We start from the raw sequence: 24,710 nt of genomic DNA, 5'->3' as shown, positions 1-24,710 counted from the left end.
ATTTATTTCAGTATTGCTTTAAGTCAGTACCTTACTCAAGGGTACTTCAGTAAATAATTAGGTTAGGGTGAGATTAAAACCTGAAACGTGCCGTGAGTCCTAAACTACTGTATACCCCTAACCATTAGGCCACGGCTGCCCACAAAGGTAATAAGCCAACTAGGGTAGAAGAATCTTCATTTGTCCACCACTGCTGATGGTGTTGGCTGCTGATGGTGTTGGATTCTCTATTGTATTTTAAAATGGATGGGTATAGTAACTAAATTGGTGGAGGTGTCTTTAGCGGTGTGTTGGGTGCTCTTGGATGTTGGTGATCAATATATGAAAACAAAAGCAGGGTTTGTATTGTTTACTATACAGATGGTGTAACTTCAATCTGCTCATTACCGTGCCGGGCCGCGACAGCGTACCGTGATCATTACACCCTGTGGCCATTCGGAATGCGGGGGGCAGTATAGCACCGCTTTTGCAGAGCAGCGTCTGCCTGTGTCTATGGTCTGTTTGTGCTTCCGTCCTTGCCCGTCCCCCAGTTTTAGTAGTAGTATAAATACAGTCAGCAAATTGCATGTTTTATTTAGCATTGGGCATTTGATAGGGCATTTGATAATAACACAAGTGTGAGCCCTAAACAAGACCACAACCACAATAACCCAATTTAGGACCATAGGCCTATTCAACCATTTCCACAACCTCACTGATCACAGTTGCTTCATCTGTAATGCCAGGGCTAAGAATAACGAAAATAGCAAAACAGAGTAGGCTAATAAACCGTAATGGAGAGACTGAGGATACATGAAATCAAGCGGCGGAGTTCGGACCATTTTGAGTGGACCGATGTCGCTTGCATTGTGTAGCCCTATCAAGCAAGCCTGTCTGTCTCATTTGTGCGATGAGCACAAAAACACAAATTGAACCACTCGTATAGTGTGAGTCAAACAGACATGAACAACATTGTAGCCTAATGAAGTAGTGCCCCGTCATGTCAGCATGAGAGAGGTGATTTTACATTTGGCGACGACATTCCGTCTTTAAAACTGGCGCATGCCGCTTCCCCTATACAGGTTATTACCTGATCTACACTGTCGTTACCACAAAAAACAAGGTAGCACAACTTAATACTATTACTAGCCTATATATCTGGTAGCCTAAATAGTAGGTTGAAGACGGGGGTATTATTGGTGCACTGGGTTTTTTTTGCGAAGCAGAGTAATCTGCTTCAGTGTAGCTCATTGTATGTTGATCCCTCCCTCAGTTTTAGGCTACAAGTGGAAAGAGTCAGCCAATTGCGCACGTAACATTGGGTATTTGATAATAACACAAGCGTGATCCCTAAACAAGACCGCCAGTCGACGGTGTTTTGTTTTCATTATTCTGTCCTGCATTCACCGTCTCAATTCCGCTCCAACTTATAGGCTAAGTGATGTCTGTTAATTATTTCTGCACTACCTATTCAAGTCAGGAACGGATATCCTCAGGATAGCCTACGGACTAATAGGTTGAATACGTTTTTTTTTTGTATTGGTGCTTGTGAACATTTCATCCTTTCAATGCGCTGTTGTGCGCGATCGACGGGATTCCGGTTAACTGGGGATGTGATGCACACATGACAATACATCTGTTACACTAGGTGTGGCTAATCATCTGTGATTAGGACTGCAAATTCAGTTGCTTCGGTGGAGATGCGAACCAACAGTAGGCTATGACTGGGGAACTATGACTCCTTCGGAGGCTGGATAACCTGTCGCGCCACGACATGTCACAAAAGGATGTGCAGTCCCGTGCACTGCACTGCACTGCTGTAACCCACCCATCCCCCACAGACAAACATTCATGTTCTGAAAAGTTCAACACGTTCTGAACATTTTAGCCGCTTTGCATTAAGTTTTCGAGCAGACACTTGTCCACGGTGACGCAACATCGAAAGTGAAACGCAGAGACTGTTCACAAATAACTGAATAAAGATTTCATTAAAAAAAAACCCACAGCATTTCTATGAAAATGTGCTGGGTGACCACACTGCCTATGCCTATCCAGATGCACGTATAGCAACAATGAGAAAGAGAGGGAGAGACGGAGAGAGAGAGAGCGATTAGCGCGTATCTCTCTCTCTGTGTGTGTGTGTGTGTGTGTGTGTGTGTGTGTGTGTGTGTGTGTGTGTGTGTGTGTGTGTGTGTGTGTGTGTGTGTCGGGGAACATTTGAAGTGAAAAAAAACACCCTCCCCCACTTCAGCATCAGATGTTGGTGGTCTACAAGTCAATATGTTTACCCGACTATCTTGTAGCCCAGTCATGAAGTTCATAAAGCCATCGGTAGCCTATAGGCCAAGATATCCAAAATCCCTCCGCAAATTTCTGCATTGCCTGAGTTCATAGGCTAAAACAACTTTATTTAGGCCTAACTTATTTAGCTTACTTTATTAGCCTTATTTAGGCCTATTATCGTATTTAGGCTTTAACGTGGGCCTATTTTACAAAATATCGAAAGAAGGAAAAGACACGACAGACAAGTTGAGGCTTAGGCTACTGATCGTAGCCTATTACAGCAAATCGAACATGCGCTTTATGAACACACTAGCCTGAGGGCAAACATCTTCTTGGCACTATTGAGATAACCAGGCCATGCCATGAATTCAACTACCTGGGCCCACACTAAAATACTGACAGACTACAATTGCTTGGATCTTCAGTGGGTTCCGTGGGTCCGGGGGGATGGGTGGTGATGGCACGCTTAATGTATTTTTCCCCACCCCATGCATGCACGCGGACACACAGGGTCGGGACATTCACCCAATGAATGACTGAGTGCGGCTAAATATGCCTGTTGCATATCGTAGCCTAATTATTCACACATCACGTCAAGTCACAAATTAGTAGTCTCTTGCAGTTGACCTATGCCAAATTAACGTCCTCCCTGTAAGGCTGCACTAATTCAAACAGGTAGAGGAGTCGGCTTAGCCTATAGCCAAGTCTATAAAATGTAGCCTATTTTTTGTAATTTCCAATTATCTAGGCTATGTTTACGATAATGATTTGTTGCGCTACGACGGTGCTCAAGACAAGTTGGAACATAGTCATCTCAAGTGCTCCCATTTTATTTTGATCCTGCTTTAAGTCAATGGGCGAGAGGGACGGATGAAACGGGTGTTTCATTCGTCCCGACAGTGTCTACTGACACTAAAATCCCTTTTGCCTGTAAACCTGACAACTTTGACTTTTCATACTTTCGGATATGTTAAAGTTTTCGAGTAAATCGCAGTGTTTCATTCGTCCCGAGTTTCATGAGTCCCTGCTCTCCCCTACTGCCTAAACTGTTACAGTTTAAATGCGTCCTCTCCAAACTGTGTGTGTGTGTGTGTGTGTGTGGGCGAGAGAGGGAGAGAGAGAGAGAGCGAGGGAGAGAGGCGCTTAATTCCCCGCAGAAAGAGCAAGGCGATGTCTCCAAATATTAGACAAATGCATCTTATTTTAGTTAAGTAGACATCAGGGATGTATTTTGCTTAATAACAACGCCGACCTGATTGGTTCATATTGCTCTGAATAGCCACAGAAGGCTAGGCTATATTTTAATGGGTTTACGCGCGCGAGGTCATCTAACTGTGGTCACAGTCGCCAGGTGCTATTATGAGAGGAAAACTATAGCACGTTGGCAAACATTAAAGTCAGTTTAAGCCATGCATATGATGAACCAGTTTTCTTGTTTGAAAAAACACACTTCCCGGTGCGCAAGGTGCATGCTGACTGACCCAGATTAAATCGCATGAGGAACTCCATGATTATGAGATGACATTGCATAGGCCTATATTTCCCAGCATATATTTCCCCCCCCTCTCTCTCTCTCTCTCTCCAAACCCAGTTGTACTTGGACTCACTTTTAACACCGCTGGCCTTGAATCGCAGCACACATTGCAGTGAGCCGTGCCGTGTGCGAGTGCTGAGCAACTTCACCCCTAACGTTTAACCTAGACTAGCGAGTGCAGTGTTGTAAATCACGTGGAATAAGTGCAGCGATTACCTGCGTAGCCTACTTAATTATGGAAGTGAGTGTCATTTGGACTGCCTATGGAATCAAGCCTACTGTCACCAAGCTCTTCCTGTCTCCCCAGCCTCGCAATGGATGGACACCTGGCCACCGCTCCTCCGCCTCCTTCGGAACGGATGACTGTGGGGGGGATCTCCAAGGAAATGTGGAATTTCGGACTTGTATAGATTTGGGGTGCCCCGGGACTCTTTTAGATTTCTGTTAGTTAATAAATATTATTTTAAAACTCAATATTTGTGTCTTGGCGTATTTGTGGTGTACAGTACTCTCCAGGGTATTTGGTAACAAGGAGAGGTGTCGCTGGAAAAATGCGCACTTTCTCACCTGCGACACATAACCCGACAGTTGGTTACACTTAATTTGAGCACGAAAACAGCAATATCAGTCGCTTGCTAATTTTTGCCAATGTGACAACATTAAATTCATTAGGGAAGTGTAGGTTAGGTTATCGCCCCAGCTGTTGGCGATGTGAGATAAATAGCCAACGCTTACACGCTCAAACGAAGCGCTGTTAGGTTACTGCGGTGAGGTGTATTGCACTCTCAGTAATTTTTACCAAACGAAAAAGTATCCACATCCAGACAACAAGTCTGAAGTTGCAATATTAGACGTTTCAAATCTTGCGATGCGATAATCGGTGCTTCTGGCTACACTCAATTTACATTTTGTCAGAGCTTGCACATTAATGCAATTCATCCGATCATCATTAAAAAAAAAAAAGAAAATTCATTACATTATTTAGGCTATTCTTTTTATGACTCTTCCTACTTCCTGGAGGTGTTCTCACACAATTTATAGGCATGTTGTTATCCGCTGAATCGGTGCGTGCTGGTGAATATGAGCATATATTAATATGCCGTCAGCATCGTCTAAAACATTCCAAGCGCTCCCAAGTGCCACCCGGCGGTTGTTTGGGTACACTGCAGCTAGGCCCGGTACGTACCGAGGTGGATGACGTGGCATTACCTCGGTAAAGGGTGTGCATTGTAGGGGGACCGACTGTATGCTGTCAGGGCCGTAACCAGACATTTTCAAATACCAAGGTCAAATAATGTGTGCTGTACTGCATATTCAGGGCTTTTTCTGAACAGGGAAATAGGGGCGCTCCACCCTCATACCTCCATGGGTGCACCCTCATACTTTCATTATTATATATATATATTTGAGCGCCCCTAGTAAATAAACTTTTGGGCAAAGTGTGAAAGAGTTTAACAAAAATGCTCTCTATGTTGAATGAGGCAACATCTGCTAATCAAATGTCGTAATGGATGCAAGTGTACCTAGCCAATAAAGATAAATGGTATTGGTTAATCCATTGCTGCTGGCTTCATAAGTGTTCTTGGAATACCTCCCTGGTTTGATACAGATGACCTCCATGTTAAACATTACCACACACACACACACACACACACACACAGACACACACACACACACACACACACACACACACACACACACACACACACACACACACAGACACACACACACACACACACACCTGTTGTAGCCTACGGACGATTCATATTTTGTTTATTCCTACAAATACAAAAGCTCGGCAGAGTAGGATGTCTGTTCAGTTGAACGAAGCGTCCGCATGGGTTGAACAAAACGTTTGCATGGGTTGAACGAAACGTCTTTAGATGCGAATGAAATGTCTTCTACGAAATGTCCATTGAACGAATGGTCCATCTCCCTAGCCTGATTATCATCGACTTTCAAATCTCTTCAAGACTTGGTCTGACCAAGAGCATAACAATCAACATTTCCCAAACGGCATAGTTGACCCACCTCCCTTGGTTTACAAATGGTTGTTTGCTTCCCGACAAAGCGGGAGGAGTTCCTGAATTTTCAGGAGCTCAGAAAGTACTTGCATTGCTCTTTACCTGACTAGCAGCAACGTTGAAGGTGTTGCGTCACCTGGTTGTTATTTAAGGTAGGCCTACTGCTACAGCTACATACTGAATTCTTTAGACTGGTGTGTGTGTGTGTGTGTGTGTGTGTGTGTGTGTGTGTGTGTGTGTGTGTGTGTGTGTGTGTGTGTGTGTGTGTGTGTGTGTGCGCGTGTGTGTGTGTGTGTGTGAGAGAGAGAGAGAGAGAGAGAGAGAGATATATATGCATGCCCGTAACAATGGTAATATCCTATAAAAGGGGTCTTTTGGGGCTGAATGTACGGGCCCAGAAGTCAGTATTTTCCGTGAAGGACACACAGAAGTGCTCTCTCTATACTCCTACAGCTCTATGTTTTCACAGTCTTGTGTCTCTGGATTTTTCTAATTTCAAATATTTTTTCTCAAACAAACATTTCTTACTGACAGGTTAGGGTTAGGGATTGTTTTGATCTGGGCACAGCTAGTTTTCTTTCATTCATTATATGAATTTGATAGCCTAGCAACCAACTGGAAAAGGTATTTCTCAAAAATATGTCTTTAATGACAGGTTAAGGTTAGGAAATGTTTTGGTCAGTGCACAACTTAAATTGCTATAGCATTATTTTGTTTAGGATTAGCATTTGGTATGTATTTTCTAATGATGGTTAACACATTGCTGTGGTAATAGCCTATAGAAAGCACTTGCGTGTGCCCATCACGGAAAACAATTCTGTGTCCAGGAGCACGGAATTTTGGCAAAATCCGTGCTCTTGGACTCGGATTTCGTGTCCTTAACATCCGTGTCCAGGAGCACAGAATTTTTGGAGATCAGGCTGCTCAATGATATTCAGAGTGTCTAGAAATGTACACACATTTAAAAATGTAATACAACAAAACAGACTAACACAACTTAGACATTATTTAACGTGTTCTCAAACTGACATCCATTCTGGTCCAGGCACTGACAATTACAAAAGTAGAATCGCACACAATTCTCTTTGAAGAGTTGTGCATTCACTTTCAATGGCAGTATTCACTTTCAGCGACTGTTTGTCATGGCACATCAGTAATTTGAGGCGGAATATGCCGTAACAGGATCCGGCACCTCATGATTTGGACCCCACTGTGTTCCGGGACTTATTTGGGCTGATCTGCCACCTCTCGTGAATAATAAAAAAATATATAGATATATGGAAAAGGTTTTAAAACAATTACGTGTCCAGGGGGCACTGACTTTTGGCAAAATCGGATCTCGTGTCCCAAACATTCGTGTCCATTCCACAGAATTCTGAGAGATCATGTTTCAGCCACACACTTTGCTTTAGCAGTAGGCCTATTCGCGCATGAAATTGACATGAATTGCGCAAGTTAACGCATTCATGAACGAATCGTGCACGTGCTCGCGTATCCTACAGCAAGCATACTAGTGGAGCGGCTACAGGAAAAATCGTGCAAATTATGATACAAGCGTGAAATTCGGCAGGTATGTGCTTAAGATCAATACAATCAAATCTACCCGATTTGCCATGTGAAATGGCGGCCATTTTCCAAGATGGCCGCCAAAAAAGAGCCCAGATATTGATTTATTGCACAGAATTGACATATAAAATTATGATACATGCATGATATTGAACATGTATGTGCTCAGGACCAACAAAATTAAATCTACCTGATTTGCCACTTAAAATGGTGGCCATTTTCCAAGATGGCCGCCAAAGAAGACCTCAGAAATTGATTTATTGCACAGAATTGACAAAGCAAATCATAATACAAGCATGACATTCAACATGTATGTGCTAAAGACCAATGAAATCAAGTCCACCTGATTTGCCACTTTAAATGGTGGCCATTTTCCAAGATGGCCACCAAAAATACCTCAGTAATTGATGAATTGTATAGAATTGGCTTAGCAAATTATGATACAAGCATGAAATTCGACATGCATGAGCTCAAGACCAATGTAATTAAAGCTACCTGATTTGTCACTTGAAATTGTGGCCATTTTCCAAGATGGCCGCCAAGACCTCAGAAATTGATTTATTGCACACAATTGATCAATCAAATTACGATGTAGGCATGAAGTTCGACATAAATGTGCACAAGATCAATGTAATCAAATCCACCTGATTTGCCTCTTGAAATGGTGGCCATTTTTCAAGATGGCCGCCAAAAATACCGTAGATTACCATACCATAGATATTGAATTTTGCACACAGTTGACCAAGTAAGTTATTATACAAGTATGAAATGTTGTGTAAATGTGCTAACAAACAATACAATAACATTTACCTGATTTACCACTTGAAATGGTAGCCATTTCACAATATGGGCTCCAAAAAGATTGAATTTAGCACGGAATCCAGCAAGAAAATTACGCTTAAAGCTTCTAATTTTGTTTGTTTGTGCTATAGAGCAATATAATCAAATCTTCCTGACTTCCTGGCCACTTGGAAATGTACGGTAATATGTCAGGAGGTGTTAGTGTATTTCAGGGGGCATTATCCTACACAGAGAAGAAATTGATAAAAGCACTATACACTATAGGGGGCTAGAATAGCTATAGCAGTGGTTCTCAACCTTTTGTGAACAAATGCCCCCTTGACCTCATAACAAGCCTCCCAACCCCCCCCCCCCCCCTTATTATCAAATAATAGAATAGACTAATTCCCCCCATTGACAACTAAGGGTGAATCCCATTACACCCCTTAGCCCTACGCCGATCCCCTTTGCTTCCGCTTTGCGCGTCCACGTGTAAGCGTAGTGGCATCCCGATTCACGTTCAGACAGATGGGTAGGGGTTCGGCGAAGGGCTTTCATCCCCTCCACGCGGAGATTTTCCAACACCTCACTCCACGGACGGAGGGCTTCGACAGATTTCCCTGAATGCATTGCGAGTACTACCTCCTCTCAGCTTTATCCTTCTCAACACCCCCCAGGACTCCCCAATACCCTGTAGAGCCCCCATTGAGAAGCAGTAACCAATAGAAAATGAATTTTGGACACAAATGCCTAGATGCACTGTCTATCTTTGAATTCCTTCTAAAGTTAAACTGTGCACTGTCATTTGTACAACACTCATTTTGCACACTGTGAAGTTTGAACACCCCTATGCCTTCCCCTTGCCCCTCGTCCCTTCAAACCTTGAAACACAACCCCTACGAATTGAGACACCCCTTCAACAATCCCGGCATGACACCCATAGCATTCAAAAAACAGCCTCTCGATGGTTAAACCAACAATATTACTTGTAATCACTCAGACAACAATTTTGAAAAAGGACAACGATGTTGCATGACCCTCGCAATTCCTTCACGACTTCCATGCATTAAGTAGACATTAATAGCAATTTTTTCATGCACGTTTCCTGGAGAAAAGAACCCATTGAGACAATGTTTAACTTAGTACAATGCAACATTTATTACAACAGTAAAAACATAAACTTCATAAAGTATTTATTTTTGCGTGCTTTTGTGGATGCCGACCTTTTTTAAAGACATTCACAATGCATTTGGGGGAAATAGGTCTTACCCCTCCGTTTGAAGTCTTCCTCTGGAAAACCTTTATTTGAAGGGGTAGAAAGCCCCTTACCCCTACCCCTCTGTCTTAACGTGAATTCGGACAGCCCTACGCCTATGAACGTGCAAAACGGAGGGTAAGGGGAAAGGTGTAGGGCTAAAGCCTGGTTTATGCTCAGAATCAAAGTTGTCTGTGCGATGATGCAGACTGCTACGCAGTTATTTTTACCACCCCTGCCGTCACTTGGTGTGCACCTGAAAATGTGACTGCCCGCAGACAGCTACGCGGTTAAGGGCAGCAAGAGCCGCTGTGATTGGTCCTCTCGACCAGGCTGCTCTGTGCTCGAGAACAAACAGCTACTTCCTTGTTCTAACCTTGTTCCTTGTTCAGCTATAGACTCCTAACCTCCTCAAAAAGACAGGCCCGTTCACACTTTGCTGGAAAGACTCAACTACATCATAACAGCATTGCTAAGACATTAAAGAGAGCCTTAAGTAACAGATAAAGACTTCAAGATAAAGATTACTGCACTTTTGAAGACAATACGGGTCTTTGCAAAGGGGTTATAACTGTACAAATGTCCATAAAACAGTATAAAGTATAAGTCCTCATAAGTTATTCCATTAGGCCATTGGGTAAAACTGCACTGATGAATAAACCAGTGTTGTTGTGTTCATGAATCTGGGATTCTATGTGATTGTTCACTTAGGCTGTTGTTTCTCATCAGGATGTAGCTATGTTGATGCCTCAACAGCTTTCTTTACATTTTATTTATTTTGGATTTTTCTAGTAGCATCATCACACACCACTCTCCCTCGGCATCAAGAAGTGGCACTATTAGCTATTACCATGCTACCGCCACGTTAGAGCAACATCGCCACATTATGTAAGAGCAGCATCGATAAAACCATGGATTAGCATATTATTACCACATTGTCATTGCATTATTAGCATGTCATTAGCAGTCATTTTTTGTTGGGGGGTGGGGGTGCATAAATGGTGTTATTGGAATGTTATCAACATTTTATTAGTATGTTATAAGGGCTTATTTGACATTGGAGACACATCTGTATCACCTCATCATCTGAATTAAGGATAATGAACAATTTAGACCACATTTGCAATTCTATACAACAGACGCCATCTTGGAAAATGGCCGCAATTTCAAGTGGCAAATCAGGTGGATTTGATTGTATTGGTCTTGATCACATATATGCCGAATTTCATGTGTGTATCATAATTTGCTTGGTCGATTTGGTGCAATAAACCAATTTCTGGGGTCTGTTTGGCGGCCATCTTGGAAAATGGCCGCCATTTCAAGTGGCAAATCAGGTGGATTTGATTGTATTGGTCTTGATCACATATATGCCACATTTCATGTATGTATCATAATTTGCTTGGTCAATTTGGTGAAATAAATCAATTTCTGGGGTCTTTTTGGCGGCCATCTTGGAAAATGGCTGCCATTTTGAGTGGCAAATCAGGTGGATTTAATTTCATTGGTCTTGTGTACAAACATGTCGAATTTCATGCTTGTATCACAATTTGTTTGGTCATTTCTGTGCAAAAAATCAATTTCTGAGGTTTTCTTTGGCGGCCATCTTGGAAAATGGCCGCCATTTCAAGTGGCAAATCAGGTAGATTTATTTATGCTGGTCTTGAGCACAAACGTGTTGAATTTCATGCTTGTATCATAATTTTATATGTCAATTCTTTGCAATAAATCAACTTTTGGGGTATTTTTTGGCGGCCATCTTGGAAAATGGCCACCATTTCAAGTGGCAAATCGGGTAGATTTGATTGTAAGGGTCTTTGGCACATACCTGCCAAATTTCATGCTTGTATCATAATTTGCACGATTCTTGCCATATTGGCCTTGTAGCTGCTCCACTATACCGCCAGCCTTACGCTATTCCGAGGGAGAATGGCTATTCCAGAAGCATAGGAGATGTTTGTAGTTACAAGCAATTAAACATACCGACTGGACTGAGGACATCATTAGGAATGCCCGTGCTTGTGGCGCTTATCGTTATCGTTTCCATCCATTTTCTTATCTCAGAAAAACACCTGCCGATCTTCACGAGCAGGCGATCTTTCTGCTTCAACAATGCGCACACAGCCCGATTACGTCACACCTGTGCACAAACAGTAAATAGGTCTCTATCAGCAGACACCACTGTGGGCTGAGAGCAGGTCTGATCCAGAAATGCAGAGATGAGTCTGTGTATTGGAGGATCACCATTAGAGGGGGCAATCACACCAAAGTAGACATCATCAGTTTCAGCCACTGGGTTGCAATGCACAGTGACACATACAGACCCTTTCCAAAAATGCATTTGTTCATTCACGTACTCAAGTCAGGTTCATTTTTTATTTCCACAATTACATTTAAAACAAACTGTCATAGACTGTAGATTCACTGCCCACATTTTCTAATTATCACTTTTTTTTTTTACCTCCGCCAAGGAGGTTATGTGATCACCTGAGTTTGTGTGTGTGTTTGTCCGTCTGTTCGTTCGCTGCTATTTCACTGCCTGCCACAAGGTGCGCGGTGAGCACTGAGCACCGGCGTGCCTGCGCCTTACTCAGCAACAATAAGGAACAGGGAGACTCTTTCCATTGCCGCCAGCTCCAACACCAAGTGCATTTCACCTAAAAAGTTGTTCATCCGCAGGCAGCAAACAATCGTGTCAAATGAATTACCACCGCTGCCAAAAATATGGAATTGTGATGTGTGCCCTATATGTTATCATTGCTGTTGCGAGAAGGACAGTGACCACCCCTGCAGATCTTTTAGGTTCACAATGCTGTCGAATTAATTACGTTGTCAAAAATATGGAATATGTGATCGTTTAAGTTCACAATGTTGTTGTGGACTGTGACTTGGGTTCACAATGCTGTCGAATTAATTAGGCTACCGTTGCCAAAATAATTTGCGACTGTACATTCAAAATGCTGGTAAAATTCATTACATTCCCTTCGCTACATTTAAAGTTATCCCCAAGTTGTTTGCGAGATGGACAGGGATCAGAAAGCCAGACAGCATGCATAATGGCCGAGCACCGGCGAATATTGCACACGGCTGTGCCTGCGCCATTTTAAGCTAAACAGGGTGGGACTGACTCCTTTGAGGCCAGCTCCAACACCAATGCTATCAACCTAAAAAGTTGCTCATCAGCAGGCAGCCTATAAGGCTACACCCTCGGTGAAGTTGAAAAACAATCCTGTGAAATGAATTACCGCTGCCTAAAATGTGAAGTGGAAGTGCACTGTTGCGAGATGGATAGTGCACCGCAGATCATTTTGGTTGACAATGCTGTCGAATTATTTGGGTACCATCGTCAAAAAATATGGAATTTGTGGCTGTGTAAGTTCACAATGCTGGTCAAATGCATTACACCCCCTTCACTAAACTTAAAGTTAACCCCAGTTGCGAGATTGACTATAAAGCCCGACAGCAATGCCCGTGGACTGATTAACAACGGCGAATAGTGATTTTCCATGAGGAATGTGGGGAAGGAAATGCGCTCAGCCGACAGCGCCAAGACCAACCAGTGGCCCATGAGAATGATGCATATACCATCGTAGGCAAAAAAAATAGGCCTAACCCTTCTGTGGTTGTTTCAGTTTTGTTGGTCAAAATGTTTACATTCCCTTCACTAATTGGGCTACAGTTCTATTAATGCGTGATCACAAGCTTTCAAAGCAGGTTGATTTTGCAAATGACTGAACTGACATGAATGTGTCATTTTGGAAAATTGACACAGGAATATAGTCATTCATATTTTGCAAAGTAAATTATTTTTATCTAATCTAATCTATCTAATGTAATTATGCAATGCCTTGGCGGAGATATGTGCTCTCGGAGCACTTTTCTAGTTTTACATATTTTGGGCCTTCAGCTCAAAAAACAGGATTACAAATCATTAGACTCACCAGTCAGTCACCATTTACAGTGAGTCCAATATGTATTTGATCCCTTGCTGATTTTGTTGGTTTGCCTACTAACAAAGACATGATCAGTCAATAAATGTTATGATAATATGTATTCTAATACGGAGAGACAGAATATCAAAAAGAAAATCCAGAAATTAACTGAAGAGAATATATATTAATTTATTTCCATTTCATCGAGCAAAATAAGTATTTGATCCCCTGCCAACTGATTACAGTTCCGGGCCCACAGACCAGATGGGCACTTCCGATCAACTTGTCATCTGAATTAAAGACACCTGTACATACTAACACATGCATAAAAGACACATTGAATCAGCAGAATCAGTCCATAGTATGAGTGAATCAGTCACTCTCCAACCTCACCAGCATGGGAAAGACCAAAGAGTGGTCAAATGATACCAGGGACACGATTTTAGACCTGAACAAAGATTAAATGGGCTGCAAAGCCACAAGAAAGAGACTGGGTATTAATGACCCAGCTGTTGATGCATTTCTTCCAGAATGTGAGGAATACAAAATGACTATCCATCAGCCTGTCTGGGGTTCTATACAAGATTTGACCTTTTGTAGGGATTAGATAATCATGAGAACAGAAAGAAATCACCCTAGAGCTATACGGTATGAACTAGGCAATGATATCAAAGCTACTGACCAAAATCACTGAGAAAACTACTGGTAGTACTTAATGCCACAGAGGTTTAAAATCCTGTAGTGCACACATGGTACCTTTACTTCAGAAGGAACCTGTGCAGTCCCACTTGAGGTTTGCCAACGGACATCAGACTGATTTAGGATATGATAAGGAGGTGCTGTAGTAAGATGAAAACAAACTCAAGATATTTGGCATTATCACAATTCAATGTGTTTTAAGAAAGAGTACTACTGTCTATGATCCCAAGAACACCCTCCTCACCATCATGCATGAAAGTGGTATTATTATGGTTTGAGGGTGTGTGTGTGTGGCCAAGGCACAGGACAACTTCACATCGTCAACGAATGGATGGAGGGAGACATGTAATGTGCAGACCTGAGTGCAAACGTCCTTCCCTCCACCACTACACTGAAGGGTGGGCCATTTTTGGATCTCCCAACATGACAATAATACACAACATACAGTCAAAGCAACGAAGGAGTGGCTCAATAAGAAGCATATTAAAGTCGTGAAGTGTCCTAGACAGTCTCCAAATATTAACCCTATAGTAATTCTATGGAGAGAACTGAACCTCCCATTTGCCAAGCTACAGCCACAAACTATTAATGTTTTAGAGATAATGTGCAAAGAAAAATGGGCAAAAATATTTTCTACTATATGCACAAACATTATCAACAACTAAAAGAAGCATCTGACCTCAGTGCTAGACAACTAGGGCTTTGCCACAAAGCACTTTATCTTCTTTAGCTAGAGGGGTCAAATACTTATTTGCCTAAATTAAATACAAATAAATTAAAATATATTATTTTAAGTTATTTTCTGGAATTTCTTTTTGATATTCTGTCTCTCCATGTTTGAATACATATTATCATAAATGTATAGACTGATCATGTCTTTATTAGTGGGCGAACCGGCAAAATCAGAAAGGGATCAAATACATATTGGACTCACTGTACTTCTATTATCACCTCGCGTGTGTGTGTGTGTGTGTGTGTGTGTGTGTGTGTGTGTGTGTGTGTGTGTGTGTGTGTGTGTGTGTGTGTGTGTGTGTGTGTGTGTGTGTGTGTGTGTGTGTGTGTGTGTGTGTGTGTGTTCTCTGCTACTAGTCTAGTGTGTATAGTGTATGTGTGAGGCTTTTAGTGCCTTTACACTAGTCAATGGAGAAATAAAGTTCAGTGAGTGATTGTGTGTACAGTATGCATGGGTGTATGTGCGTGCGTGTGTGTGTTGTTCTTGGCCTTGGATAGATTCCTTTGCCTTTTGAGAGATGGATGACAGAACTGTACTCCCTACATGTTTGTTCTTTTAACTGTATCTCTTCTCAGTTCTCCTTGGATGTTGTTTCTTTTTGTCCCATGTTTGCAGACATTTCTGGTGAGACGCAAAAGTGTTACAAACACAGCTGAACATGACACTATGTATACAGTAGGTTTATACTAGTTGGCCACAGAGAGACGTTTTACTGAAAGACAATCCAACTTATTTTATTGCATATAATCACATAGGATACAATATTGTCTGGCTAATCACGTTATCACAATTCAAAGGATAACGCTGCACAATCATCTTGGTCAATAACATGGTTATCATTCAGATGTTATTTTGTTTCAACAGATCATTTTATTACTACAAATATTTGTTGTTTGTTACAGCAGAAGACATGGGGCAGCCATGCTGTAATGGTTAGGTAGTTGGACTACAGATCACATGGTTGCAGGTTCAATCCCCTTCATTACCAATCCCTTCATCCATCTATGGTTCACGTGCCCTTGATCAAGTCTCCACACTGCTCCAAGGACGGTAACCAATACCCTGTCATATCTGTAAGTCACTTTGTATAAAAGCGCAGCCCAAGTGTAATGTAATGTTAAGAAAAAGTAGAGCAATAATATTCGAAATCTAATTGATTGAGCCTCACATTGCATCGGGCACTACACAATCCAAACACAAATGTTTAAAGAGGCTTTTAAAACTACATTTACAGAAGTCTTGTTAGTACATTGTTAGTACTTGTTAATACTGTTAAAAAGCATTCAAATTAATGTAAGAAAAGGAAAAGTTAAACATGTCTAAATTACACCTTGGAAGTCTCACCCATCACCCACATTGCTATGAGTGGTATTTATTAGCCTGGTACTCGCATAGTCTACCTTTGCTAATTTCGTTTGTACAAAGAGTCTGGAAAAGCCGAATTAAGTAAGGGTTACTGGTGGGAGGGGTTAACTATTTTGGAGTTCGAAACTGAGTGTAACGCTTGGTGGGGACACGTAATCTGCCTGTAGCCAATGGGTACACTCCATTATCTTAACCACCGTCCTCGACTTGTGTTTGTGGCCTTGCGCCTCACTGATGCCCCACCTCCGTGGAGAAAACAATAAAATCAGAAACCAATTGCAAATCAGAAAAATGACCTTTGAGTTGCACTTTTCGAGATATTGAATTCAACTTCTGCCATCAATGACATCTTGCGTCGCCACCACGAGGCCACAAGCACAAGAGAGGGCAGGAGTTAGGGTAACGGAGAGAACCCCGTGTGTCATCTTTCATTCCCCTTCCCTCACCCCCCTCCCCGGTTCGCTGATTGGTCGGTTGCCTGGCAACAAGAACAGTCTCCTTCCAGAGGACCCGGCTGGCCCAGGCGTGTGGTGGAGGGAGATGTGAATCGACAGGAAGTTTACGGATGGCAGGGCCAGGCCAGAGTCTTGCGTCCCCAGCCACATTTTGGCCTTGGAACTGAAGGGCTCAGTCGGACTCTGCCCCCCATCCAGATTCCTGGAAGAGGAAAAGTCATGGATTTATCATGTGTTATATCTTCTTGATATGCCTTTTAGTGAGAGTGAAAGCTAACCTGGGAAACTCCAACTCCCATTGTCACTGTGACACAGCACTCCATAGCACACAAGTGGACACAAGGTAATTGCAGTGATAAGATAAGATAAAGCTTTATTGTCTGTAACACATGAAAAAGAAAATTGTCCTTGGTGTGGCTCATTCATTATGCCTCACCCGTGCAAGGGGGCAGCCCCTAACGGCGCCCCAAGGGAGCAGTGCGGCGGGACGGTACCATGCTCAGGGTACCTCAGTCACGGAGGAGGGAGAGCATTGGTTAATTTCTCCCTCCACCAACCTGACGGGCCGATAGTCAATCCAGCAACTATTAGGGGTACAAGTCTGATACCCTGACTGACATGTTTGATGGTGCAACTTCCATCTTACTGAAAGCGTCACACGGATGCTGATGTGTAGTGTGCTTTGTAATCAGCTGAGTTGTGACCTCCCTGTCAATATTGTCAGCTATTGTCACCCAATTGACCCTCTGAGGAGGATGGAAATTGCACCATCGAAAAATGTCAAGTAAAGGGGGGGGGGGGATGTTAAAAAGTCTGCGACAAAACTAACCTAAGGATGACTTGAGGAAGAGAAATAACTGTTACTCTTAGGCAAGATTAGAGCAGTTGACTTAATCCTACATTTGATCACATTTCATTAGAATACACCAGAGACTCTAGGACGGGTATAATAACAGTACGGTATAAATCTTCCTCTTGGTGCTTCAGCTTGGGTGTCTGTTTGGTAATACAAATAATTAAGTTCAGGTAGATTGCAAAATTCTACACAAACGTGATGTGCAATTTCCTACAAACCTCTCTGTGTAGGGGGAACAGTGCCATCAGATTGGGAGACAGGGTCCTCAGCCTTGTCACCTGCAATAAGACAAATAAAATAATTCTTAGGTTTTACATTTTTTAGACTATATGGGGTACACAAACTTCTAGGGGTGGAAACACTAGAGTCACTAGCCGGGAAACAGGATCTTAAACTTTGGAATAATATTAAAACGATATTTAAAAATAATTATTGAAAATAAATAAAAACATAAATAATATAATGGCAGTCTACTAAAAATACTATAATTTATAATTCAATGAGCACACACCTGTTCTAGCAGAGGAAACAGTGCAGCTACCAGACTGGTAGATGGGAGCTTCAGCTTTGAAAACTGCAATACAGCAATGCAAAATATGATAAGTAGGGTGTCACAATATCCGATATACCATAAACACATGCGGTTAAATTTTCATTCCACCCCCTATTAGCCTTGCAAGGCAAATTATACTATAAAAAGTGTAGAGTGAATGGCTTTTTCTCTGAAATGTAAGGAGTCAGTGTGTATAATGGAGTATTGGCGCACAAGATTTGGTATCAAGACATCCAACTGTTTAGAAGTCATGGTGTAAAAAGATCCGCCATTTTGAAAGCATTCTCTATGACAGGTATATTAACTGATTAAATAATAGAGTGTTAACCCAAAACATTTGAAGAAAGTCCATCAACCCGTTCAAAAGTTATCAAGCAAACGAAAAGAACTGGACAGGCAGGCAGAAAGATGGACTCCCGTTAATCACAACAGTACAGAATGACATGGTGACTTCAGCAAACGGAGGAAAAACAAAGACCTGTTATGCACAGCAAGATTATAAGAGGATTATAAGAGCAGTCTAAGCTGCCTGACCTGGACGTAACTTCAGCTTCAACATTTTCACAATGTCCTTGAGTGCAGGTGTGATGATGTCAGTGGAGGATAAATGTGGAGTGAAAGTTATGCTGGAGATCTCAGACACAGGAACAGACCAGCAGGAGCCAACACTCTGTTGGAGCACGCACACACACACACACACACACACACACACACACACACACACACACACACACACACACACACACACACACACACACACACACACACACACACACACACACACACACACGTGACTTGTCTTGCAGCATACTGTACTATATCAATTTAACAGACAGTCTTTTTAAAACAGTAAACAGTATGTATGTACAGAAATGTGTGTCAATGAGTGACGTATTGCATTCACGGACGGATTATGATTCCATGGGCCCCTGGGTCAGAAACAAGAAATCGTGAGACTGGAAATATAGAGGCTTGGGCTTCAGGGCCCCCTTGATTCCTGGGCCCCTGGGACTGGGCCCAATGGGCCTGTGCAACAATTCATCCTCGATTGGATTTAAGCAATGTGTATGCAGCATACTAACCCCTTAATTTCCACTGGGGTTGATATACATGTGGGTGGGAGACGTGACGCCTTGTTTTTTCGTAACATTGGTTAAAAACCTACAAAACTGTTATTTTTCCTCTTTAAAACAAATGTCAATAAAGATGTGGTACATTATGTTTCATATTAGTCTTAGATGAGAAGAAACATTTTTGTTAAGATTTATGTACAGGTTTATATGTCAAATATCCTGCGATGTGACTAACATTAATGAAACCTGGAATATAATATATATATAAATGAATCAACAACATTTTGAATTATGTATGAAACATTTGGCATGATTGCATAAATATTAACTTTATATTAAGATATGTGAATGTGAAAAAAACTCAAGACAGTAATATTAACTACAAGTTCAATTTCGTAACACAAATTGCGTCCTGTGGGGTGACATGTATGTCAATGTTTGTGAACGGGCAGCTGCAAGGCCAACTACAAGGCTCTTAAAAACTGGCTCCTAACCAGTCAGTACCTCAGTTATTGGAGAGTGCTGTGGAAGCTTAAGGTGACTATTAACCTCTTAATATGTCTTCATATTGCAATGTTTCTGTCACGCAATGCTTAGGTTCATTTTATGGTGTCCTGTGGTGTGACTGCTCTTATAGAAGGAAAAAAAGTTTTTCATAAATGAAAACACATATTAAGAGCAAACATAATATCATTACCAAGTTAGCATGAGCTCAGATGTAAGTCATGTATACAAAAGGATTAAAATGGCCATAATACAGTGAATTTCCTGTGGTGCGACTTCATTTTCCTGCGGTGTGACATGCCTATGCAATGTGTTGATGCAGGACACATTTTCCCAAAAATGGCAAAAATTAGGTGAAATTCCACAGACCACTAAGTGCTTTATTTTTTTCTATTTTGTTCCAATTTTTTCCATCAATTTTTTCAGAATTTGGAAAAACTTTTTTTTTTTTTGGCGTTACGCCCTTAAACGTCAGCCACCCATGTATAGATACTTTACCACTCCAATTTAAATTAAATTGAGGTTATTTTACCTTGAGAAAATCAATATGATCCTCAGTCTGTAGCAGTCGTTCCATCTCATCATCTCTGCTCTTCAGTTTAGCAATCTCCATCTCCAGCTGCTCCAGGAGTCCTTCAGCTCGACTCACCTCTGCCTTGATCGACCCCATCACCTCTGAGCGTTTCTGGTCTATGAACCTGATCAGCTCGGTGAAGATCTTCTCAGATTCATCAACAGCCTTCTGTGCAGAGACCTAGTAGTAGAGGATGGTAGATTGAAAATCGTTTGAAGATAAGTAGGCAACTATCTTAAAAGCAAGTACAAAAACACTGACGGTAAACATCATGAGAGGGTAGAAGATGAAGGCTTCATCCACGTTTTACAATTTAGTAGAATGAATAAAGCATTGCAGCAAAAAAAAGCAATCAGAGATTGCAAACTGGCCCCGTGGCCAAGGATGTATGTTTGGCACCCCCTGCAGAAGACCCAGACAAACAGACAGATAGACAGACAGATAGGGCCACTGCAATACCTGCTCCAACTTCCTGCGCGGAGCAGGTGACAGAAGTGCTGTATAGCTGTAGTAAATTGGTCACCTGTAGAGATGTGAAGGCCTGTTGGGCCTGTTGCAGCTTCTTCTCCTTCTGCTGGATTTGATTGTTGTTACCCAGTTTCTTCCACATCAGCTTTTTCTGTGGAGAGAAGCACACATCAACATTCAACACAATGTCACTAATTCTGTAAAGTACAACATTAACCCATTTTAGCCTAAGCCCTTTTTTGGGAAAAGATGCCCTCTGCCTATAAAAACATAAATATCCCAGCGTCCGAAGCACATAAAAACTTGAAATAAGTGGCATTTAAAAGCTAGGACCCTCATTTTACCACATTTTTAATAAAACAGGTAAAATCTCAAGAACCGGAATGCAGCATATATGTCGCTCCAGGACAAAATGGGTTAAAGCAGGGGTGCTGTGCTGCAGTGTGGACAGCATTTCCCATGGGTAGCCTACCCAGGCCCATGTCTCTCTCTCCCACTGTCTCCATTTCCACGGTCTTGTCTGAATAAAGGCAAAAAAGTCTCCAAAACAAAAGTATGCCTTTAAATTAACTGCCCAGGATGCTGGCAGAATATTGAGTGTGCCTTTTTGTCTCTACCACATTCATTGCCTTATCTGAACAAAAAAAACAATAAATAAATAACATTGGTTACTATATTCCACACGTTGAAACAGTATTCCAGTGAATAGCCTAAACTGTAGGATGTTGGCAGAATATCAAGTGTATTGCACTGTGCAACACATTCATTATGGCTTTAGAGTTAGACATAATGCACGTCATACATCTATTAAACAATTTTTTTTAATCAGTTTCAGGGCCCTGAACCAGCTCTGGCCAAGGTCACAACTGGGACAAAATAATCTCCCCATTGCAGGATAAGATAATGAAGACACTCTGCCTCCCTCACCCCATTCCCAAAGACACCCCATTCCCTGGGGTTGTTGATGTTTTCTGTGGCTTCGCCAAGGTCGTTTTCATGACGACCTAATCAGGCTCCCACGTCCCTACACACACCTCAACAGGCAGGCGCCAAGCAGAGTGTCAAAGGAGTGAACATTTGAAAGAAATTTGCAACAACTGTAGCAAAATGTGAGCTCTTATTCACCATCCAGGGACTTGGGGCTGCCTGCCTAGCCTGGTGACAAGATGCGCCTCTGCGTATTCCACATCTTGTGATATTTGCTGGTGTTACAAAGATTTTTTTTTGTTTATTTATGGCTCCTTGGTTTGCTCCCCATAATTTGGAGGTGAGAGACCTACTCCGGTCCATGTCCATCCATCCAACCCATCCCTCCCGGCCTTGCCAAGCTGTATTGTATACCTATGTAATGAATGCATGGGTTTACAATCTCAAATTGTTGCTGTCTAGCACAAACTTTGCAACTCCTTTGTAGTATTAATTTGAAAACACTATTTTCTAAACAAATAACACATTGCATCATTAAAGGTTGTTCTAAAATATTTTATAAAAGCAGCAGGTAGATTGATCAATGTCTACTTATGTGTTTAAAAAAAATAATCAATCAATTATTAAAAAGAAATGACAAAGTTTCTGCCAGATACCTAGTGATGAAATCATAGAGCTAGAAATGCACTCAGAGACTGCAGACCTCCACCAAGGAAGCTGTTTGATTAAACATTTGACTGTTATACCCTCTTTTTTTCGAGTCTTTCTGCCTTCTAGGCAGAAACTGGAATGTCAAAATTCGCTCAATGTCAAAATTCGCTCAATCCTGCAATGGTGAACAATCTTTACAAAATTCCTGTATCCGGATCACCACCGAAATGTAATCACATGTTCCTTTTGTCATTTCCAACTCCACAAAGTTATATCAAAATCCATACATTATATTTTGAGTTATCCTGCTGACAAACAGACAGACAGACAGACAGACAGGCAGGCAGACAGACAAACCAATGCGTCCGAAAACATAACCTCCTTGGCACGGAGGTAATAGGGGCCTAATGTACTGAAGTCAAACACACCTGTTTGTCGGCCCGTTCGGCAGCCATGGAGACAATTTTATGTCCAATGTGGTCGTCTTTTGAGCAAAGCATACAGATGAGCTTCTGGTCTGCGCAACAAAACACCTCAACAATCCTGTCGTGCTGAGAGCAGATCTTCTCCTGTAGCTGTGAAATAACATTCACCAGCTTGTGCTTGCTTAGTCGAGGCACTTCATAGTGAGGCTGGATGTGAACTTCACAATAGGACAAAAGACATGTCAGACACGACTTGATGGCTTTATACTTTTTCTCAGTGCAGAAATCACACTCCACATCACCTGGTCCAGCGTAGCGAGGAGTTTCAGCATCAGACTGGAGGTCAGTTTTCCTCAGCTTTTCGACAACTTCAGCCATCATTGTGTTTCTGCCAAGAACAGGTCTCTGACAGAAGATTTCTCTACACTGTGGGCAGCTGTAAACACCCTTCTGGTCTTCCTTGTTCCAGCATGCTGTAATGCAGCTCATGCAGAAACTGTGTCCGCAGGGGACAGTCACCGGGTCATTCAGAAAATCTAGACATATACAACAGTTAAAGTCATCCTGAAACAGAGAAACACTCGCCATTGTTCCCTCTCTTACAGCTGGACAAGTATTGACTGACAGGAAGTCTGGGAAAGGTTGTGCCTCGTCAGAAGTGGGTGTGTGTTAGCTTATCATCACTGTTTAGCCTCATCTCCCAAATGCTCCATGGATCTATTTCATGAGAGGAAGAAGGCCTATGTAGTGTGTACGTAGATATTACTGATTCTGTGCAGTTAACATTGATCCCTTTTAATCAATAAAATAAGTGAATACAATAGACCTATTCCATTCATCCATTCATTCAAAAAATATAAAAGTTTTTGTCAATAGGAAGTGTGTATGACTCACAGGAAGAGATTCCTAATCTCTCTCTCTCTCTCTCTCTCTCTCTCTCTCTCTCTCTCTCTCTCTCTCTCTCTCTCTCTCTCTCTCTCTCTCTCTCTCTCCCTCTTATTTGTGGGGGGCTATAGCTAAGGGGAATAGAGTTGCCCCACCAGGGCTCGAACCCGGACCTTCTGGGGTACCATACTGGGGCTGACTGCTACACCAAAGAACCAGGCTTGTTGGCATGACAGTCAGATCACTCACAAATCTAATGATGGCCACTCCATTACAGGGGCATTGTCACCTTTATTATGATACAGTGATGAATGGGACAGGAAATGAGCGGGAGAGAGAGGGGGGAGGATCTGGAAATGACCTCTGGGTCAGAATTGAATCCTCATTGGCGCAACAGCACTTGTCTTATCATAAACTCGAGATACCTCCTCTCCTTGTAGAGAAGGTACAATCAGTTGTTCCATTTGTCATTTACAATAACTCCAGTTGTTCCTTTGTCATTAACTCCACAAAATTTAATCAAAATCCGTTCCTTATTTTCTTGAGTTATCCTGCTGACAAACAGACAAACAAACCAATGCGACCGAAAACATAACCTCCTTGGTGGAGGTAAGAAAAAAATCATCTGTCTTGTTGAGTAGGTAGATATGTTCTAAGTTCCTAGCTCCTTAGTTCCTAGCTCGTAATTATGACACTGTCGATGTAAATTTCCAGAGGGGGCCCACAGCAACCTGTAACCTAGGGGCCTAAGGCCATCTTAATCTGGCCCTGTGCACAGCATCCACAGCAGCACTGCTACCGCAGATTCTGTAAGAGACTATACGGGCTGTGCTGCTACTGAGGGCAGAGTGCAGAGCTCCATCTAAAACTGCCGTCCTATAAAATAAAGAAGCATACGTAGGCTAGTACGTAGTATGTACCCTCGTAGGCTTTCGACCAGGAGGCGAACGGTACCTGGATGACTTTCTATTCTTTCTTAGCCTGGTGAACCAGCGCCACCCGCTGGACGGCAAAATGTTTATCAGGCTAATTCTTTCTGTCATATTTGCAGTAGGCAAATGATGGTTACTTTGCTATCCCAGAAGTCCACGGGAAGTTGACAGCTGTACAGTTATTGATAATTAGTGCCATCAGGTCAGGCATGGACCCCCAGCGACAGATCCGGTTCAAAGGTTATGTAAATGACAGAGCT

General features: G+C 42.1%; 1 protein-coding gene across 1 annotated transcript; it reads right to left on the bottom strand.

Moving 5' to 3' along the window:
• Nucleotides 1-15,500: 15,500 nt before the first annotated feature.
• On the bottom strand, nt 15,501-23,242 carry LOC134461045 (E3 ubiquitin/ISG15 ligase TRIM25-like). The gene is made up of 7 exons (XM_063213782.1): nt 22,637-23,242; nt 20,686-20,781; nt 20,121-20,342; nt 18,546-18,681; nt 17,970-18,032; nt 17,677-17,736; nt 15,501-16,804 (listed from the first exon to the last, which is right to left on the bottom strand). Exons 1-7 carry the CDS (start codon nt 23,219-23,221, stop codon nt 16,707-16,709), a joined length of 1,260 nt encoding a protein of 419 aa, XP_063069852.1. The 5' UTR covers nt 23,222-23,242; the 3' UTR covers nt 15,501-16,706.
• Nucleotides 23,243-24,710: the final 1,468 nt, after the last annotated feature.

This window comes from Engraulis encrasicolus, chromosome 13, assembly GCF_034702125.1.
Source record: "Engraulis encrasicolus isolate BLACKSEA-1 chromosome 13, IST_EnEncr_1.0, whole genome shotgun sequence".
In the NCBI taxonomy this organism is placed as follows: Eukaryota; Metazoa; Chordata; class Actinopteri; order Clupeiformes; family Engraulidae; genus Engraulis; species Engraulis encrasicolus.
The sequence above is the reverse complement of the archived record's forward strand: the minus strand, read 5'-3'. Positions and strand labels throughout refer to the sequence as shown.